This window comes from Grammomys surdaster, unplaced genomic scaffold (genome assembly GCF_004785775.1).
Source record: "Grammomys surdaster isolate TR1022 unplaced genomic scaffold, NIH_TR_1.0 125561, whole genome shotgun sequence".
NCBI lineage: Eukaryota > Metazoa > Chordata > Mammalia > Rodentia > Muridae > Grammomys > Grammomys surdaster.
The window spans coordinates 1001179-1016604 of NW_021620408.1; the positions used below are offsets into that span (position 1 = coordinate 1001179).

Here is a 15426-nt window from a genome sequence, read left to right on the forward strand (position 1 = left end):
AAACAAAGTTGCTAACTTTGATAAGCTTTGTGAAATTAAATCTGGCCATTATTCTAAATTGATTACAATAGACCCTAATCCAATACACAGGCCATGACCCAGCCTCCCTAGAGGGAGCCACAGTCCCAACCACCTATTTGATTCCCCAGTTATCACAAGATATTCTGGCCGGGAGTGGGGGGGGAACGCTGAGGATGGTCATCAAACCCCCACACAGGAGTTGGTAAAGATGGCTTTTAAGGTCTTTAATGCCCGTGAGGAGACACCTGCATCTTCCTGATAGGCTTAGCTACTACAGCAGAAGGCTACATACCAGACTCAAGCCTTGGCAGATGCCCTGAGGCCAAGTATAATCCTACAGAGGAAATAGGGGAGACCTGTTAGTCCCAATCCCAGCGGTGTCCAGCCAAAGTCAACTCCTCCAGGGGGCTGCTTCATATGCAGCCAAGAAAGCCCACTGGTCTTGTGCCTGTGCCAAACCTTGACAGCCTTTGAGGCCATGTCCTTTCTGCCAGTGGCCCAGCCACTGGAGGTCAGAGTACCCCAATGTGGGCTTGTCCTCTGTGCCACACCATGGAGGTCCAGCCCTACCAGCACAGACACCTCGGACCCTCTCAGCCTTAGAGGCCCTTGGTCTGGTGGAGGATTGACAGCCTCCAGACTCGGGAACTCCCATCTCCCTCACCTAGCTCCAGGTAGCAGGTAAGTCCATCACCTTCCTGGTGAACACAGGGAGTACTTTGTCTGTCTTTCCCACTCAGGTCCCACGGTCCGGACCCATCACCAATTTCTATTATGGAAGTGGATACAACCCCCTTCTCTCCACTCAAGACGCTGCCTCTTCCTTCCATTCTTACAGGACAATTCTCACGTTCTTTTCTGGTCATGCCTGTCTGCCCAGTGCCTTTACTCGGCCTCAATATCCTCAGCTGCTTTGAGGCCACCCTCTCCTTGGCCCCCAAAATGACTGTCTTCCCCCAGTTGCCTCACAGATCTCTACCCCAGATTGCCCTGTCCCTACTCTACCTGATCCTGTCAGTCCCCAAGTATGGGCTATCTCTACCCTGGTAATTGCTACCCACTACCCGGTCCAACTCACCTTAAGGATCCCTCCTCCCTCTTTTCCCGACCCAGGTCTACTATTTCTGAAACCTGTCACTGCAGCCTCAAGCCCATCATTACCTGCCTCCTATCCTAAGGACCCCTACTCCCTACTGACTTGCCTTGCGACACTCCCATTCTCCCAGTATTGCAAGCTGTCTGGTGCTTAGTTCAGGACTTTGGCCTCATGACTGAGGCCGTCACCGCATCCATCCCATGGTTATCAGCCCCACACCCTCCTCTCACATTCATCGTTCAACTTCCCATTTCACCATCCTGGTCCTAAAAGTCACCTACACCCTGACCCACATTTTCTCTTTGCCTTCACCTTGGAGGACCCTGATACATGGGCCGTGGGACAGCTTACATGGTAAGCTCTCCCTCAGGGCTTTGAGGATAGCTACATTTCTTTAGCCATGCCTTATCCAGGACCTCTCCTGGTCTGACCTTAACCCTAGTAAACTTATGTAACATAGATGACCCCATACTTTCCAGCCCCACCCTGTCTGTCCCAGATGGCCACCTCTCTACTTCTAAACTTTCTTGGCTCCCTGGGGTACCATGTCTTCCTCTCTAAAGCTCATCTATGCTCTCCAACTATAGTATACTTGAACACTCAACTTAGCCAGTGCTCGAAGACCTTTGGCCAAGCGTGGGCTCCGAGGGACCTGCAACCTCCAACTACAGCAGACCAGATTCCTTCATTTTGGAGCCTCCTGGGCCTACCTCTCACAAACTCACAACTCACCCTTTTTGTGGATGGAAGTTTTCTCAAAGACAACTCAGGAACCCGCCAGGTGGCATATGCGATGGTCACCTCAGCTCAAACAACTGAGGTGAACTGTCTCCCAGTGGGAAACTCTTCAAAAAGGCTGAATGAATTGCTCTAGCCAAGGCACTCCATATTACCAAAGGACAACATGATAACATCTACACTGATTCAAAGAATGTCTTTCTAATAGCTCATAGCCACTCCGTCCTATGGAAGGAAAGAGGTTTCTTCACCACCAAGGGCATTCCTGTTGTCAGTGGTCCCCTTACAGCAAAACTCTTGGAAGCCCTACAAATCCCTGCAAGAGGAGGCCATAATTCACTGCTGGGGCTCCAGACCCCCACAGACCTAGTAGCGATGGTTAATGGCAGGGCTGATTCAGTGGCCCTAGCTCATCCAGACCCACAGGGTACATCCTCTTCCTGATATCCTCCTACAAACCCCAGCCAGAGGCCAGAAACAGATTCCTTGGCAAAGAGAACACACAAGCCAAAGATGGGTGGTTTTACCTAAATAACCGCCTTATTCTTCCCCAGAAACAGTGCCTTCCACCATCTCTGACATCTGCCAGAACCTACGAATTGATCCTAGGCCCTATTCCAGTTTCTAGAGCCCCTTTTCTATCCCACTGACCTTAGAATCTATATTTTACAGGCCCAAGCTTTCTGTCAGGTGTGTGCCAAGACCAACCTTCAGGGGGATCTCCAGATTTGTCAGACACTGCACCAGCTCAGAGGACATGAACCAGGCGAAGACCGGCGAATTGACTTCACATACACGCCCATCCACAAAAAACTCCACCATCTCCTAACCTTTACTGTTACAATGGATTGAGGCATTCCCCCCTCCAGGGAAACAGTGGGCATGGTGGCCCAGAAGCTCCCTGAACACATTGTTCCTCGGTTTGGCATGTCATGGACCTTCCAAACAGACAAAAGTTCAGCCTTCATTTCCAAGGTCATCGAGGTCAGCTCTGAAGCCTTGAACATCTCTTGGAAATTTCATATTTTGTATTGATCCCATCATTGGGAAAGGTAGAAAGCCGACAGCCTTATCAAACAACTCACCAGGCTCCCCCTCAAGCTCAGATTGTACCCCCTCCTCCCTTTTTTGTTTTTTTTTTTGTTTTGTTTGTTTGTTTTTGGTTTTTCGAGACAGGGTTTCTCTGTGTAGCCCTGGCTGTCCTGGAACTCACTCTGTAGACCAGGCTAGCCTCGAACTCTCGAACTCGGAAATCCTCCTGCCTCTGCCTCCCAAGTGCTGGGATTAAAGGCGTGCACCACCACCACCTGGCACCCCCCCTTCCTCCCTTTTGCCTGAGCCGCTCCAAGCTCTCCTCCAAGCCTCAGCCCTTTTGAGTTCCTTTACTGAAGACCATTCCTCCTTAAAGCTCACCTCCTGACCCAGGCTCCCCCATTGGCTGGCTACTTCCCCTGCCTCTCTCTCTCCCATGTTTCTCTCTCAGCTCCCACCCTGACAACTGTCTCCCTACTCCCACATCAGTGGACTCAGCCACTGCTGGCCCTCTCCACCTTTTCCCCAGGCACCATGCACTTCTCAAACAATTATCTTCTAAGTCTTTAGAGCTCTGATGAATGGGACCCTACACTGTGATCCTCACCAGCCCTTTGACTGACAAACTCCAGGGGCACCAGTGTTGGCACCATCTATCTAGGCTCAAGAAGTCCTCAGCCCAAGACGGACTGGTTCACCCAAGAGCTGGGACCCACCCTGCTCAGGTTTTGGAGAGCTCCCCAAGGGCAGGTCTGAATGGTCAGGCCTGGCTGTGTTCACTCTCAGCAAGTTCATCTTTGCCTCTTTCTCTTCCTGAGTTAGTTCATTCTTTGTTGTCCCTGTGCCAGGCACTGAGACACCCCTGCCAGGTTGCCTTTTTGCTTATAGTCATCTTAGTCCTCACCTGGCTTAGGCAAGGCTGTGCCAGCTCCAACATACTGCTGGTGCTTCTATGTTCAGGATACTTGGACCAATGGAGTTGGTGAAACCCACAATGACTTTGTGGACCAGTCCAGTTGTCTCCCTAAGGGATGCCAAGATGTTCTCCATCCCAGTACCCCGCTTTAAATGCACAGAGGGATACAATTACCCTACACTTTGCTTTACCTATGACCAGACAGACAAGGCCTGTTGCACTCGATAGGTCAAGGAACATAGGGTTTAATGCATGGGGCTCTTGTAAAAGAAATCTTGCTGGGAGCCTCCCATCCCAGAGAAGGTAGTGGTGGGGGCACAGAGTAGGACTCTGGTGATGGCTTTAAAGTCTGAGGGTCTCAGGGCTTTCTAGCTTTCTAACTGTACTGGAGTGCTGATGATAACTTCTAAAAAGTCAAAAAAACTTCTTGCTCCTTCTGAGGGTAAGAGACTGCTGGCTTAGGTGGCTAACACCTGTATCCTAACAGCAGAGGATTAGGCAATGTGGCCTTTCTTCTATCTCAGCAGGAACTGCTGGGCTCTAACTTTCACCTGCTAGTCTGAAGTCACAGGAAGAAGAGGACACTTAAAAAAGTAATTATAATGTCTATTACTAAGTTGTTAGAAGTTTCCTGTGAAAGGTATCTAAGGGGAAAAGCAGAAGGATTCTAAGTGGGGAAAGGAAAAAAAAATTCTATTCTATCTGGGGAAAGGGAAACATTCTATTTTATATACTGCTCTAAGTGGGGAAAGGCAAAAAATTCTATCCTATCTCCTCAGCTCTTTGTCCTCAGTACTTATGCGTCTTTCAGATACATGATCACATGTTACAAAGTTCATCACAAGTTCACACAAAAAATCAAATCATACACTGAAATAGAAGTTAACAACAGAGAATGTTTACATGTATAGCCATTAGGAGTAATTATCTGGCTAAACATCCATCACCTGTCTAGCTCCACAGGTTCACTGAAGGTTTAAAACTATAACTAAGTTATTAGTGAAGTTTTTTGTTGTTGTTGTTGTTTATTTCGAGACAGGGTTTCTCTGTGTAGCCCTGGCTGTCCTGGAACTCACGCTGTAGACCAGGCTAGCCTCGAACTCAGAAATCCGTCTGCTTCTGCCTCCCCAGTGCTGGGATTAAAGGCGTGTGCCACCACTGCCCAGCTGTGAAGTTTTTTATAGATAATCCTAGTCAATATTTTATCTTCTGTCCTAGCACCTATAATAAATTGTTAGTTCCCTTTTTATAACCTTTGGTTAATTGTTTTACAACCTCTTGGAATGTGCTCTGAGTAGGAGAAAGTCTGGTTACTATCTAAGGGCAATTAACTGATGACACTTGGGAGACTGGCAGAGTTCTCATTGCAGTTTTGACTATCAGAAAAGGATCTAATAGCAGTCTTGTTATAAAAGAGGTTAATAATCATTGATATTATTTTCGGAATTCTTATAGGATCATCATTAAGACCTAATAAGTCATCTATTTGTCTATATAGCATCACTACAAGATAGTACATCTTCATGGAACTGCAGAGATCTGCTCCAAAGAGTATGCTGTTACTTAGTGATTGTTATATCTGTTTAATAATAATAGGAAAAGCATATTAATAGCAGGAATTTTCCTAAAATGAGTCTCTTACAGCCTTGCTGAATAAGGCTGTACCCATTGCAGATTATATAATAATCCAAGGCAGGCCGTTTCAGGATGATCACCTGCTAGTTATTAGCTTGTCCCATTATGTCTCCTGATACCTCCTAAGATGATGCGAACAAAAAAACTGCTGGTGGCCAACACGGTCAAGGACGGGCCACCAGACTAGTTCGAAATTCCCCAGGACACTATGACACTGCATTGAAATCCAAGATCCCTGGAATGACTGATGGGCACAGGGAGAAATAGGCTAGGTTTATCAAATGGACATATCTTCATACCCATGTGAACAAACAGAAATCTGGAGGGCTTACATCCAGACCCTGCCCCTGACCTCCAGAACCTCTCAAACTTCACCAAGGCCATATAACAGCAGGAGAACTCCCTGCAGTCACACCTGGGTGGCTCCTCTTGATTTCAGGTAAAAAAAAAAAAACAAACTACTTTCTCCTGGCTGGGCCTTGTCCAGGAGGGAGCAATCCAACCTTAGCAGCTGCATTCTCTGTGCTGTTCTGGGTCACTATGCTCTGATCACAGTGCCCTTACTTAGTCCCTGTATGATGCCAAGGGCTGACCCCCCAACTAAGGGCAGCCCATACAAGATGTACCTGTCTTCCAGGACTCTCTGGACACTCAGTTCCTTTTCTGCTACTTAGGATCCTGCTCACTTTGCAATACCACTAACACGATTTTGGTATCTGTCTGTCAGGGGTGTTCAATTGGTGCAATGGCTCTATGTCAAAAAACTCGTCCCCTGGTGATCCCTCCCCTCTGTGTAGCCTGGTGATGCTGAGACCAGACCTAACGCTTTAGGGGAAGGCTGGAATAGTCACGCTTTCCTTTTGTACCGTCCCCATTGGATCACTGACAGGCATTGCTACTGAGTCCCCCACAATAGCAAGCCGTGAGATCAGAGGGGTATCCGATTGTCTCCAAAAGGCCATCAACAACTCAGCAGCCTCACTGGCCTCCTTCCAGCATCAGATCACTTCCAAGACCCAGGTGGCCATTCAGAACCCAAGAGCTCTGGATCTCCTCGAGGCAGACGTAGGAGGCACCTGCATGTTCTTCAGAGAAGAATGCTGTTAGTATATCAATGAATCTGGCCTGGTGGAAACTGATGTGAATCACTCCACCAATTGTCTGAAGAACTCCGTCAATGCAACCAGGGCACACCTCCGCTCTGCTCTCAGGCTTCACTCTTCACGTGGCTAGCCCCGTTCACAGGGCCGGTGGTAACAAGCTATTTTTTCTCCTAGCAGCTTGCCTCCTCTGCTTTCTCCAAGAACAGATTTGTGAAGTTTCCCAAGTAATGGTCAGCCAAATGCTCTGCAGCTGTGCTACAGCACAAGCCCACTGACTCCCATCTCGCCCCCCCCCAATGCTGTCTCTCCTCAGCAGGAAATAGCCAGATCTGAATCAGCGCTCCTATACCCAAAGAGTATTTGGGGTGTTTGGTTGAAAACCCCGCTCACCTCTACACAAGCTGTGAAACCCACCCACTTGCATGCTCTGGGCTAACACTTTGTCACCCCTCACCTGATGACTAAAGATGTTGAACATTTCTTTAGGTGCTTCTCAGCCATTCGATATTCCTCAGTTGAAAGTTCTTTGTTTAGCTCTGTACCCCATTTTTAATAGGGTTGTTTGATTGTCTGGAGTCTAATTTCTTGAGTTCTTTGTATATTTTGGATATTAGCCCTCTTTCAGATGTAGGATTGGTAAAGATCTTTTCCCAATCTGTTGGTTGCTGTTTTGTTCTATTAACAGTGTCCTTTGCCTTACAGAAGCTTTGTAATTTTATGAAGTCCCATTTGTCAATTCTTGATCTTAGAGCATAAGCCATCGGTGTCATGTTCAGTAACTTTTCCCCTGTGCCCAAGTATTCGAGGGTCTTCCCCACCTTCTCTTCTATTAGTTTCATTGTATCTGGTTTTATGTGGAGGTCCTTTATCCACTTAGACTTGAGCTTTGTACAAGGAGATAAGAATGGATCAATTTTTCACTCTTCTACATGTTGTCCTCCAGATCAACCAGCACCATTTGTTGAAAATGCTGTCCTTTTTCCATTGGATGGCTTTAGCTTCTTTGTCAAAGATCAAGTGACCATATGTGTGTGGGTTCATTTCTGGGTCTTCAATTCTATTCCATTGATCTTCCTGCCTGTCTCTGTGCCAATACCATGTAGTTTTTATCACTATTGCTCTGTAGTACAGCTTGAGGTCAGGGATGGTGATTCCCCCAGAAGATCTTTTATCGTTGAGAATAGTTTTCAATATCCTGGGTTTTTTGTTATTCCAAATGAATTTGAGAATTGCTCTTTCTAACTCTGTGAAGAATTGAGTTGGAATTTTGATGGGGATTGCATTGAATCTGTAGATTGCTTTTGGCAAGATGGCCATTTTTATTATATTAATCCTGCCAATCCATGAGCATGGGAGATCTTTCCATCTTTTGAGATCTTCTTCGATTTCTTTCTTCAGGGACTTGAAGTTCTTGTTGTACAGATCTGTCACTTGCTTGGATAGATTCACACCAAGGTCTTTTATATTATTTGTGACTATTGTGAAGGGTGTCGTTTCCCTAATTTCTTTCTCAGCCTGTTTATCCTTTAAATAGAGGAAGGCTACTAATTTGTTTGAGTTAATTTGATATCCAGCCACTTTGCTGAAGTTGTTTGTCAGGTTTAGGAGTTCTCTGGTGGCAACCCACCCAAGAGTGCCCACCCAGGGGCTCAGTTTTTGACCACATATGGGCATAATCCCAGCTCCTAGCTGACACTTCATCACTTCTTGCCTAAGCTCTATATAACTCCCTTGCTTTCCCCGGGTGTGCGACTTCACTGACTTCTACCTGTAAGATAGATGAACCCTCCCAAGAACTGCCTGTCAATAAACCTGCCTTTATATTCTTGATTCGGCTTAAATTGGCTTGAATTGGATACACAGCCCTCGTGGTGGGAGGGAAGCCATCATCCCTGCAGCAGGCAGCACCTCAATCTCCTGCAATGGCCTCCTGCAAATTTCCCAGCAATAACAGGTTGTTTAACATTTGTCCACACAGAGGTCATTCTTTGAATTCAGAGAGCCCTTACGTTTTAGGGGGCAGGAATTGAACCTGGAGCAGGAGGAGGATCACACTGTCACATGTGAGGAGCAATTCCTCAGCCAAGACACTGCTGAGACCTCTCCCTGCCCCTCCTACCCCCAACAGTGGCTTTGGGTCACTCAGATGTGGGATCAACTCCAATGTCATTTAAAGATATCTTTTTTTGGGTACCTTCTGTGACAGGCTGTGATGAGCAGAGGTCCTGGCAGTGAGCTGAAAACTCAGCTACTGGCCAGGCAGTGGTGGTGCGCACCTTTAATCCCAGCACTTGGGAGAAAGAGGCAGGTGGATTTCTGAGTTTGAGGCCATCCTGGTCTACAGAGTGAGTTCCAGGACAGCCAGGGCTACACAGAGAAACCCTGTCTGGAAAAACCAAAACAGAGAGAGAGAGAGAGAGAGAGAGAGAGAGAGAGAGAGAGAGAGAGAGAGAGAGAGAGAGAGAACGAACTCAGCTACTGGCATGGTAGTATTTTACCTCTTGTTTTCAAAGACAAAAGGAGGCTCCAGAGCCAAGTGGTATTTGTAAAGTCACTCAGCCTGCAGGGTGGAATTGGGCAGGAACACTGGGTTGGTGTTTGAAATGAGGCCCAGGAATTCCATGGCTAGGGCTTTGAACACTGAGCTGAGTCCAGGCCTCGCAACCTCTCTGGAGACTGGTGCAGACCAGGAGGTGCCCTGTCTACTGTGGGCATTGCTGAGAGGATAAAATGGAGTGAGAGTCCTGGCTGCCCTGCTCACACCACCAATGAGCAAGCTGGGGGTTGGTCTTCTGTGGCCCACCTCACCCTCTCTTCCCTCAGGACACCTCTCCACACCTGTCATAGCTCAGTAGATAGTGCCTGTTCCACAGGTGAGCGGCTGCAGGGGGAGTGTTCAGTCATCCTGGAGTGGACAATCCTTTCTGCTATCTAATTTAAAAGAATAACTTTTTGACATTATGTTCTACTGTACTGGTTTGTCATCTCTTATATGTCATCTCATGATGACATCCATGAGACAAACATCTGAAGGGAGGGGTAAATTAGCTCATGGTTTCAGAGGTGTCACTCCCCCATGACAGAGAGGATGTGGCCAAACAGAGCTGCTGATGTCATGGTGGACAGCAAGCAGAGAAAGATAACTGTAGGAAGGGCCAAAGAAACAGCCCCAAAGACATGTTTCCAGTGACCCACCTCCTCCAGGCAGGCCTCACCTAACTTCCACCCCTTCCCCACACGGTTACAGTCTATTAGGAGATTTATCTATCCCCTAGGTCAGAGCTCCCATGATCTGATCCTTTCTGAAAACACCCCGAAATGTACTTTACCCAGCTCTTAAGCGTTTATTAATCAAATTAGGTTAATAGCATTAACCCTCATACATGCCGTAACATTCACTCAAGCAAAGCGTGCTGTCTGATTCCTGTGGTCTATTACAGACCATTGCTATTTAACTTTAAAGCCTTTTCAGCCCTGGGAGGAACTTAGGGTACACTGGTTGCCACAGGAGGTCCCTGCCTGAAGAAGAAATGGCTCAGAGAGCAGCTTTGCAGATGGCCTTGTCTGAATCTTTGGGGAACATGTCTCCATGGTGCTATCTTTTCCCAACACTAGAGAGATGTTTTGGGGGAACTGTGGCTCTGCCTGTCCATTTAGGGCCAAGAAGTGACTGTTTGTTTTTCAGAGGGTAGACCAGGGTTGTCATGTGTGTTGGAAAGTGGCCAGAAAGTTACTGAATCACGAAAATGATGGGAGAGAGGGTGAGGGGGTGGAGGGCCATCTCTCTATGTGTAACAGATGTTCCTAGACTTACAGAAAATGAATTGGGTTGTGTCTTGAAAAGAAAAAAAGATTTATGTGTAAGTCTGTATGCAGGTATTGCATGCAGGTACCCACAGAGGTCTGAAGAGGGCATCTGATCGCCTGCAGCCATAGTTACTGGAGGTTGTGAGCTGCCTCATGGGTACTGTACTCTGGTCCTCTGCAAAAGCAGTGAACATCCTCAGTGCATTCTCATCTCTGCAGCCCCAGAAGTGTCCTTCTTGTGCTCAAAACCCTCCAAAGGCTTCCCATAGCTTTTGAGAGCAGAGCAGCCTCGTCTCTCACTGTGTTTCCATTACTGTTGTCCTTTTAGCCCCTCTGGATGCCCTTTGGTCCTAAGCCAGGTCCTCCACTAGCCACCAGCAAATAGAAACAGGGGCACCCTCCTGGCTGACAAATGAGAAGAATTGTTGTTTCCCAAGCCTTGGTGCCTTTTTATCAGGGCATGACCTAAACAACTGAATACAGAAAATCTACCTTATCCATGCCAAAGTCCCCAGGCAGCTCTGACACTGGAAGGAAGTGGAGGTTCATGGCCTGAGGGAAGATGTGTAGGAACCCCAACTTTGCTATAGGTGGGCCGTGACAGAATCTGAAAGACCTAACCGAGTCTCAGAGTGAGGGAGGTGGAGTGCACTGAGGCCTGAGTGAAATAATGAGATCTTCAGACCAAAGGTACTCAGCCCAGAGAGGCTGCAGGGCCACTTGATCCATGCAAAACCCATCGAACAGTCTTGGGCAGTCCCACCAGACGTCTTGAGGAAGAACATAGCCCAAAGCCCTCAATGGGATCTAGCACTAGTCCTGAAGAGCCTGGAACTGAAGTCTCCCACACCAGGGCCTGGAGATTGTGAGGTATGCTAATTACACTAAGTTAGAGCTGCGTACCCTGGCCTGTTTCTTGCTGAGGCACAGTGACATGGACCATCAGTTTTTTGTTTTTTGTTTTTTTGTTTTTGTTTTTGTTTTTTTTTTTGGGGGGGTTTGTCAGGTGTTCAATAGTGCCACCACTTGGTAGTGAGGAATATTGGCCACAGGAAGACAACAGGCTGTACAGACATGGCCCACAAACAGCCCTGTTAGACCCATCATCTCTCAAAACTGCAGGACCCTCGAAAGCCCAGCCCATCCCTTCCAATTAAGAAACCCCCAAGGACAGTCGGAACAGTGGGATTTTGCGCTAACGTAGGCATTCAGGACTCAAGAGTACACGTGCTGTAGGCCATGCTGGCTACAGCCAGTGAGTGCAGTAATGAATGGACAAAAAGCCACACCAGCACACAGAATCTACAGGCGGAAAAATGAGTGTTTTGTAAAGCCCAAAGTAATGTCGCAACTCCAGCCGGAAATGCGGATGCTGGAGGGGCTGCTCTGAAAGGGGCCCGGAGCCTGGGTACACAGACCTTCTTTCCCTCAGCTTCCACTGGCTTGGGTTATTTCTGGCATGGGGAAGCAAGCAGGGGCTGCAGGTCGGGGCCAAAGACTAAAGGATTCCTGGAGCAGGACAGCAGTGAGTGTGATAGCCCCTTGGGAGCAGCTGCAGAGCTTCCCGGCCCAGGGTCCGAGGTGATCTCAGGTACGGTATAAATCCGCTTCAAGCAACAGGAAATTCTAGAGAGAAACAAGCTCTGTTAGCTGAAATGTACCTTTGCTGCTGGGTTGGATTTCTTAAAGAAGGGAAGCTGTCTGGGAAACTCTGTCTCAGTATACAAGGTGGAGAGTGACGGGTGAAAACATGCCACCTTTGGCCTCCACATGCGCCTGCACGCACACCACACATATTTTAAAAAAGGAAACGTGAAGGCTTGGCCAAGATGGCGGTAGGGCGAGGCCTGCTTGAGAAAGGTGGGAGGCAAGGGGCTCTAGGGTGTCAGCAGTGGGCTGGTTTGTGTGGCTGCAGTGACACCTGGAGAACCTGTCATCAGCTTCCCGAGCAGGCCCGCCTTGGGGTACTCTGGGTGTCATCTCTGCCTTGCAGCAGCTAGAAAGTCCTGGTTCCAATCAAGGCTGGAAAATTACTCCCTACCCAGAGTGCCCTCCACTCTGTTTTTAAGTGAAGAAATTGATTTTTGCTGGGGGTGCGGGGGTGGGATTTTTTTTTTAAAGGATGACCTTGAAAAAATTTAAGAACAGAGATTCTGGGAGGCTGGGAGCAGATTTCTGTGATCTCTGTCACCTGTTTTCCAGTCTCATTTTCAGCAGTCCCCTGGTCTTAAAGAACTGGGCTGATTGACACCAGCCATTAGAGCGGTGTTCCTCAGCCTTCCTGACGCTACAGCCCTTTCATACAGTTCCTCATGCTATGGTCACCCCCAACCATGACATTATTATTGTTGCTACTTCATAACTGTAATTCTGCTACTGTTATGAATCATAATGTAGATATCTGATATGAAACATATCTGATTTGTGGCCCCTGTAAAAGGGTTGTTTGACCTTCAAAGGGGTAGCTCGACAGGTTGAAGACAACTGCATTAGAGCAAGGCACTTGGGGACAAGAACCTTTCTGTAAGTGCCATATATCAGAAAGACAAGCTGTCAACAGAGGTAGGAACTCAGGACTGGATAAGGGCTTCACTGTGGAGCTATGGCTTCTTGTGATTCGTAGGGATGAAGGAACTTGGGGCACAGACACTGAGGAAGGGAAGGGCCCCAACATGCACAGCACAGAGGAAGGCTGGTCCCACAGCTGGGAAGCTGAGCGGCACAGACGTAGCTGCTGATCTTGAGGAGTTGCTGACAGCGACCAAGAATGCCAGTAATATGGGGGAAAGATGGCTGGGGAGGGAGGCGGGGCTTGCTGCTATGCGGGGAGGGGGAGGGGACAGAACAAGACAGGGAGAATGAAACACTTGAGAGAAAGGGCCCCCGGGAGCCCAAGAGCCTGGAAACTCGGAGGAAGGCATATGCAAACCATAGGGTGTCACACACCTGCAGGACGTGTTCAGAGAGAGCTCTAGCTAACTGGGCCCGGACTGATGCACAGACTGGTGCATCTGTGACATACACTATACATATACATATACATATACATATACATATACATATACATATACATATACACATACATATACTTCCTGCCAAAAGACTACACTTCCCAGCTTCCCTTGTGGACTACAGAAGTCGTTTCTACCCCAGAAGAGGCCCATTTTATAGCATATAAGCATACAATAGCAAGAAGAGTCCCATCTTCTCCTATAGGCATTTTGGCTATTTGCAGGTGTGGGTGACAAAGATCCCCCCTAGCTATGAATGAACATGGCCCTGCCTCAGATCAGACCAAGCTTCTCTTTCTTTCTCCCTTTTCTTTCAGTACAGCTACTTTGTAAACATATCTAGCATTAGCTACTTAAACACATACACCTAAAAAGAACCGTGTGTCCACTTGGTGAGTCCATGTTTATGGGAGCAAGCAATGATGATATAAAAAGCCAGGAGCCTGGCTTCGACTGGGGACTTCACTTAATGCCAGGCGGGTTTTCTAAGCCCCGGCTCCTCTGTGTCCTAGGGATGCTGTGAGAATAGGCAGAGCTGCATGCACAGGGTGGTACAGAGGAGGCTTGCAGTGTTGGATTGCTATCCTTATGGGATGCTTGGTGACCAGAGACTGAAAGGACTTACCTGGTAGGAGTAAAACATGAAGTTGATGAGCTGGATCCCAGCAGGCAAAGGGAGAGGAAAACCTTGACGCAGCTTCTCTGTGAGACAACGGAACGAGGAGTGAAACGGGCCGGCACGAGTTTGCATGCCAGGAAGGAAGCCTGCCCTGATGTCTGTGTCCTGCCTCCTTGTCCTCCATCAGCACCCAAGGTCACATGCAGGACCTCTGTGGACCTATCCCCTTCTGAGGGTACACACTGCTGGTCTAGACCACCCCTGAGTGAAACCAGGGGCTACATAGATGGAGCATGGACCTGTGGTGCTTGGGGAGCCCCTCTATGAAACTGGGAACGGGCAGTAGCTGGCGCCAGCAACTCCTGTGCTCCATGAATTCCGGTGGAACTGAGGCAGGCAAGGGCAGAGGATAGTTTAGTAACCGGGGTTGGTTGGGATCATCCCTGAGGGACTCCTGAGAGGTCGGTCCATCTTTCCCATGAAGATGAACTTTGGGGGTCAGTCTCGGAGCTGCTGGTGTGAACCCTAGTTGGGGGTCAGATGTTAGTGTATGCCACCCTGAAAAAGTCACTCAAACAGCTTCCACCTCACAGGCCGCTGTCAGACGGGCAGAAATGATGTAAGGGATGGGGGCAGGGTCGGAGCCCAAGGCATGTGAGTCCCTTTTGTCCTCTAAATTTTGGGGTTAGACATCATTTGAGGTCATTTGAGGGACCCATGCTATGCCCTCACAACCCTGGCCAGGAACCAGGACCTGCAGGCAGGTAGCCCCACATTTCTGACCCGGGATTGAAAACCATCTCCAAAGCTTCTTACCATTGATCCTGGGCAGCACCATGGTGGGTATGAGGTAGTTTATGACATCCTCCAGTAACTCCACCTGTGGGTGGAACGGTGACATTGTTATCTGGCTTTCATACTTCCTCCCCATCCCACTCAGCCCTCCCTCCACAGCTTCCCAGCCTGGAGAAGCACCCAAGTGGCCACAAGACATACATGAGACACTGAAACTGGGAAGTGAGCAGCTGACAAGGGCACAGGAACACAGGTCGCCTAGGAAGGTCAGGAGAGCATGAAAGGGTGTGTGGAGGGGTATTTCAGGGCTTTTCCACACTGGTCAACCAAAGCCTTGCAAATGAGCAGGACATGGGACATGCCTGTGATTGAGGTACTGAGGCAGGAGGATTATGAATTTGAGATCAACACAAAAACCAAAACCAAAACCAGGTGTGGTAGCACACACCTTTAATCCCAGCACTCAGGAGGCTTGGACAGGTGGATCTCTGAGTTTGAGGCTAGGCTGGTTTACATAGTGAGTACCAGGCTCAGGTTACAATAGTAAGACCCTGCCTTAAAAAAAAAAAGAAAAGCAAAGAAGAAAGAGGAAGGAAGAAAGGAAGGGAGGGAGGGAGAAAGGAAGGAAGGAAGGAAGGAAGGAAGGAAGGAAG

The 15426-nt window shown here is 48.2% G+C and overlaps 1 protein-coding gene across 1 annotated transcript in view; it reads right to left on the reverse strand.

Moving 5' to 3' along the window:
• Positions 1-11661: 11661 nt before the first annotated feature.
• LOC114638201 (bactericidal permeability-increasing protein-like) overlaps positions 11662-15426 on the reverse strand; it is a 25185-nt gene continuing 21420 nt past the window's right edge. Inside the window, exons 13-15 of the mRNA XM_028786588.1 lie at positions 14795-14858; positions 13985-14061; positions 11662-11974 (exon numbers count right to left, since the gene is read on the reverse strand). Coding sequence (XP_028642421.1) covers positions 11936-11974; positions 13985-14061; positions 14795-14858 — 180 coding nt within the window. The 3' untranslated portion in view covers positions 11662-11935. The remainder of the gene's footprint in view (positions 11975-13984; positions 14062-14794; positions 14859-15426) is intronic.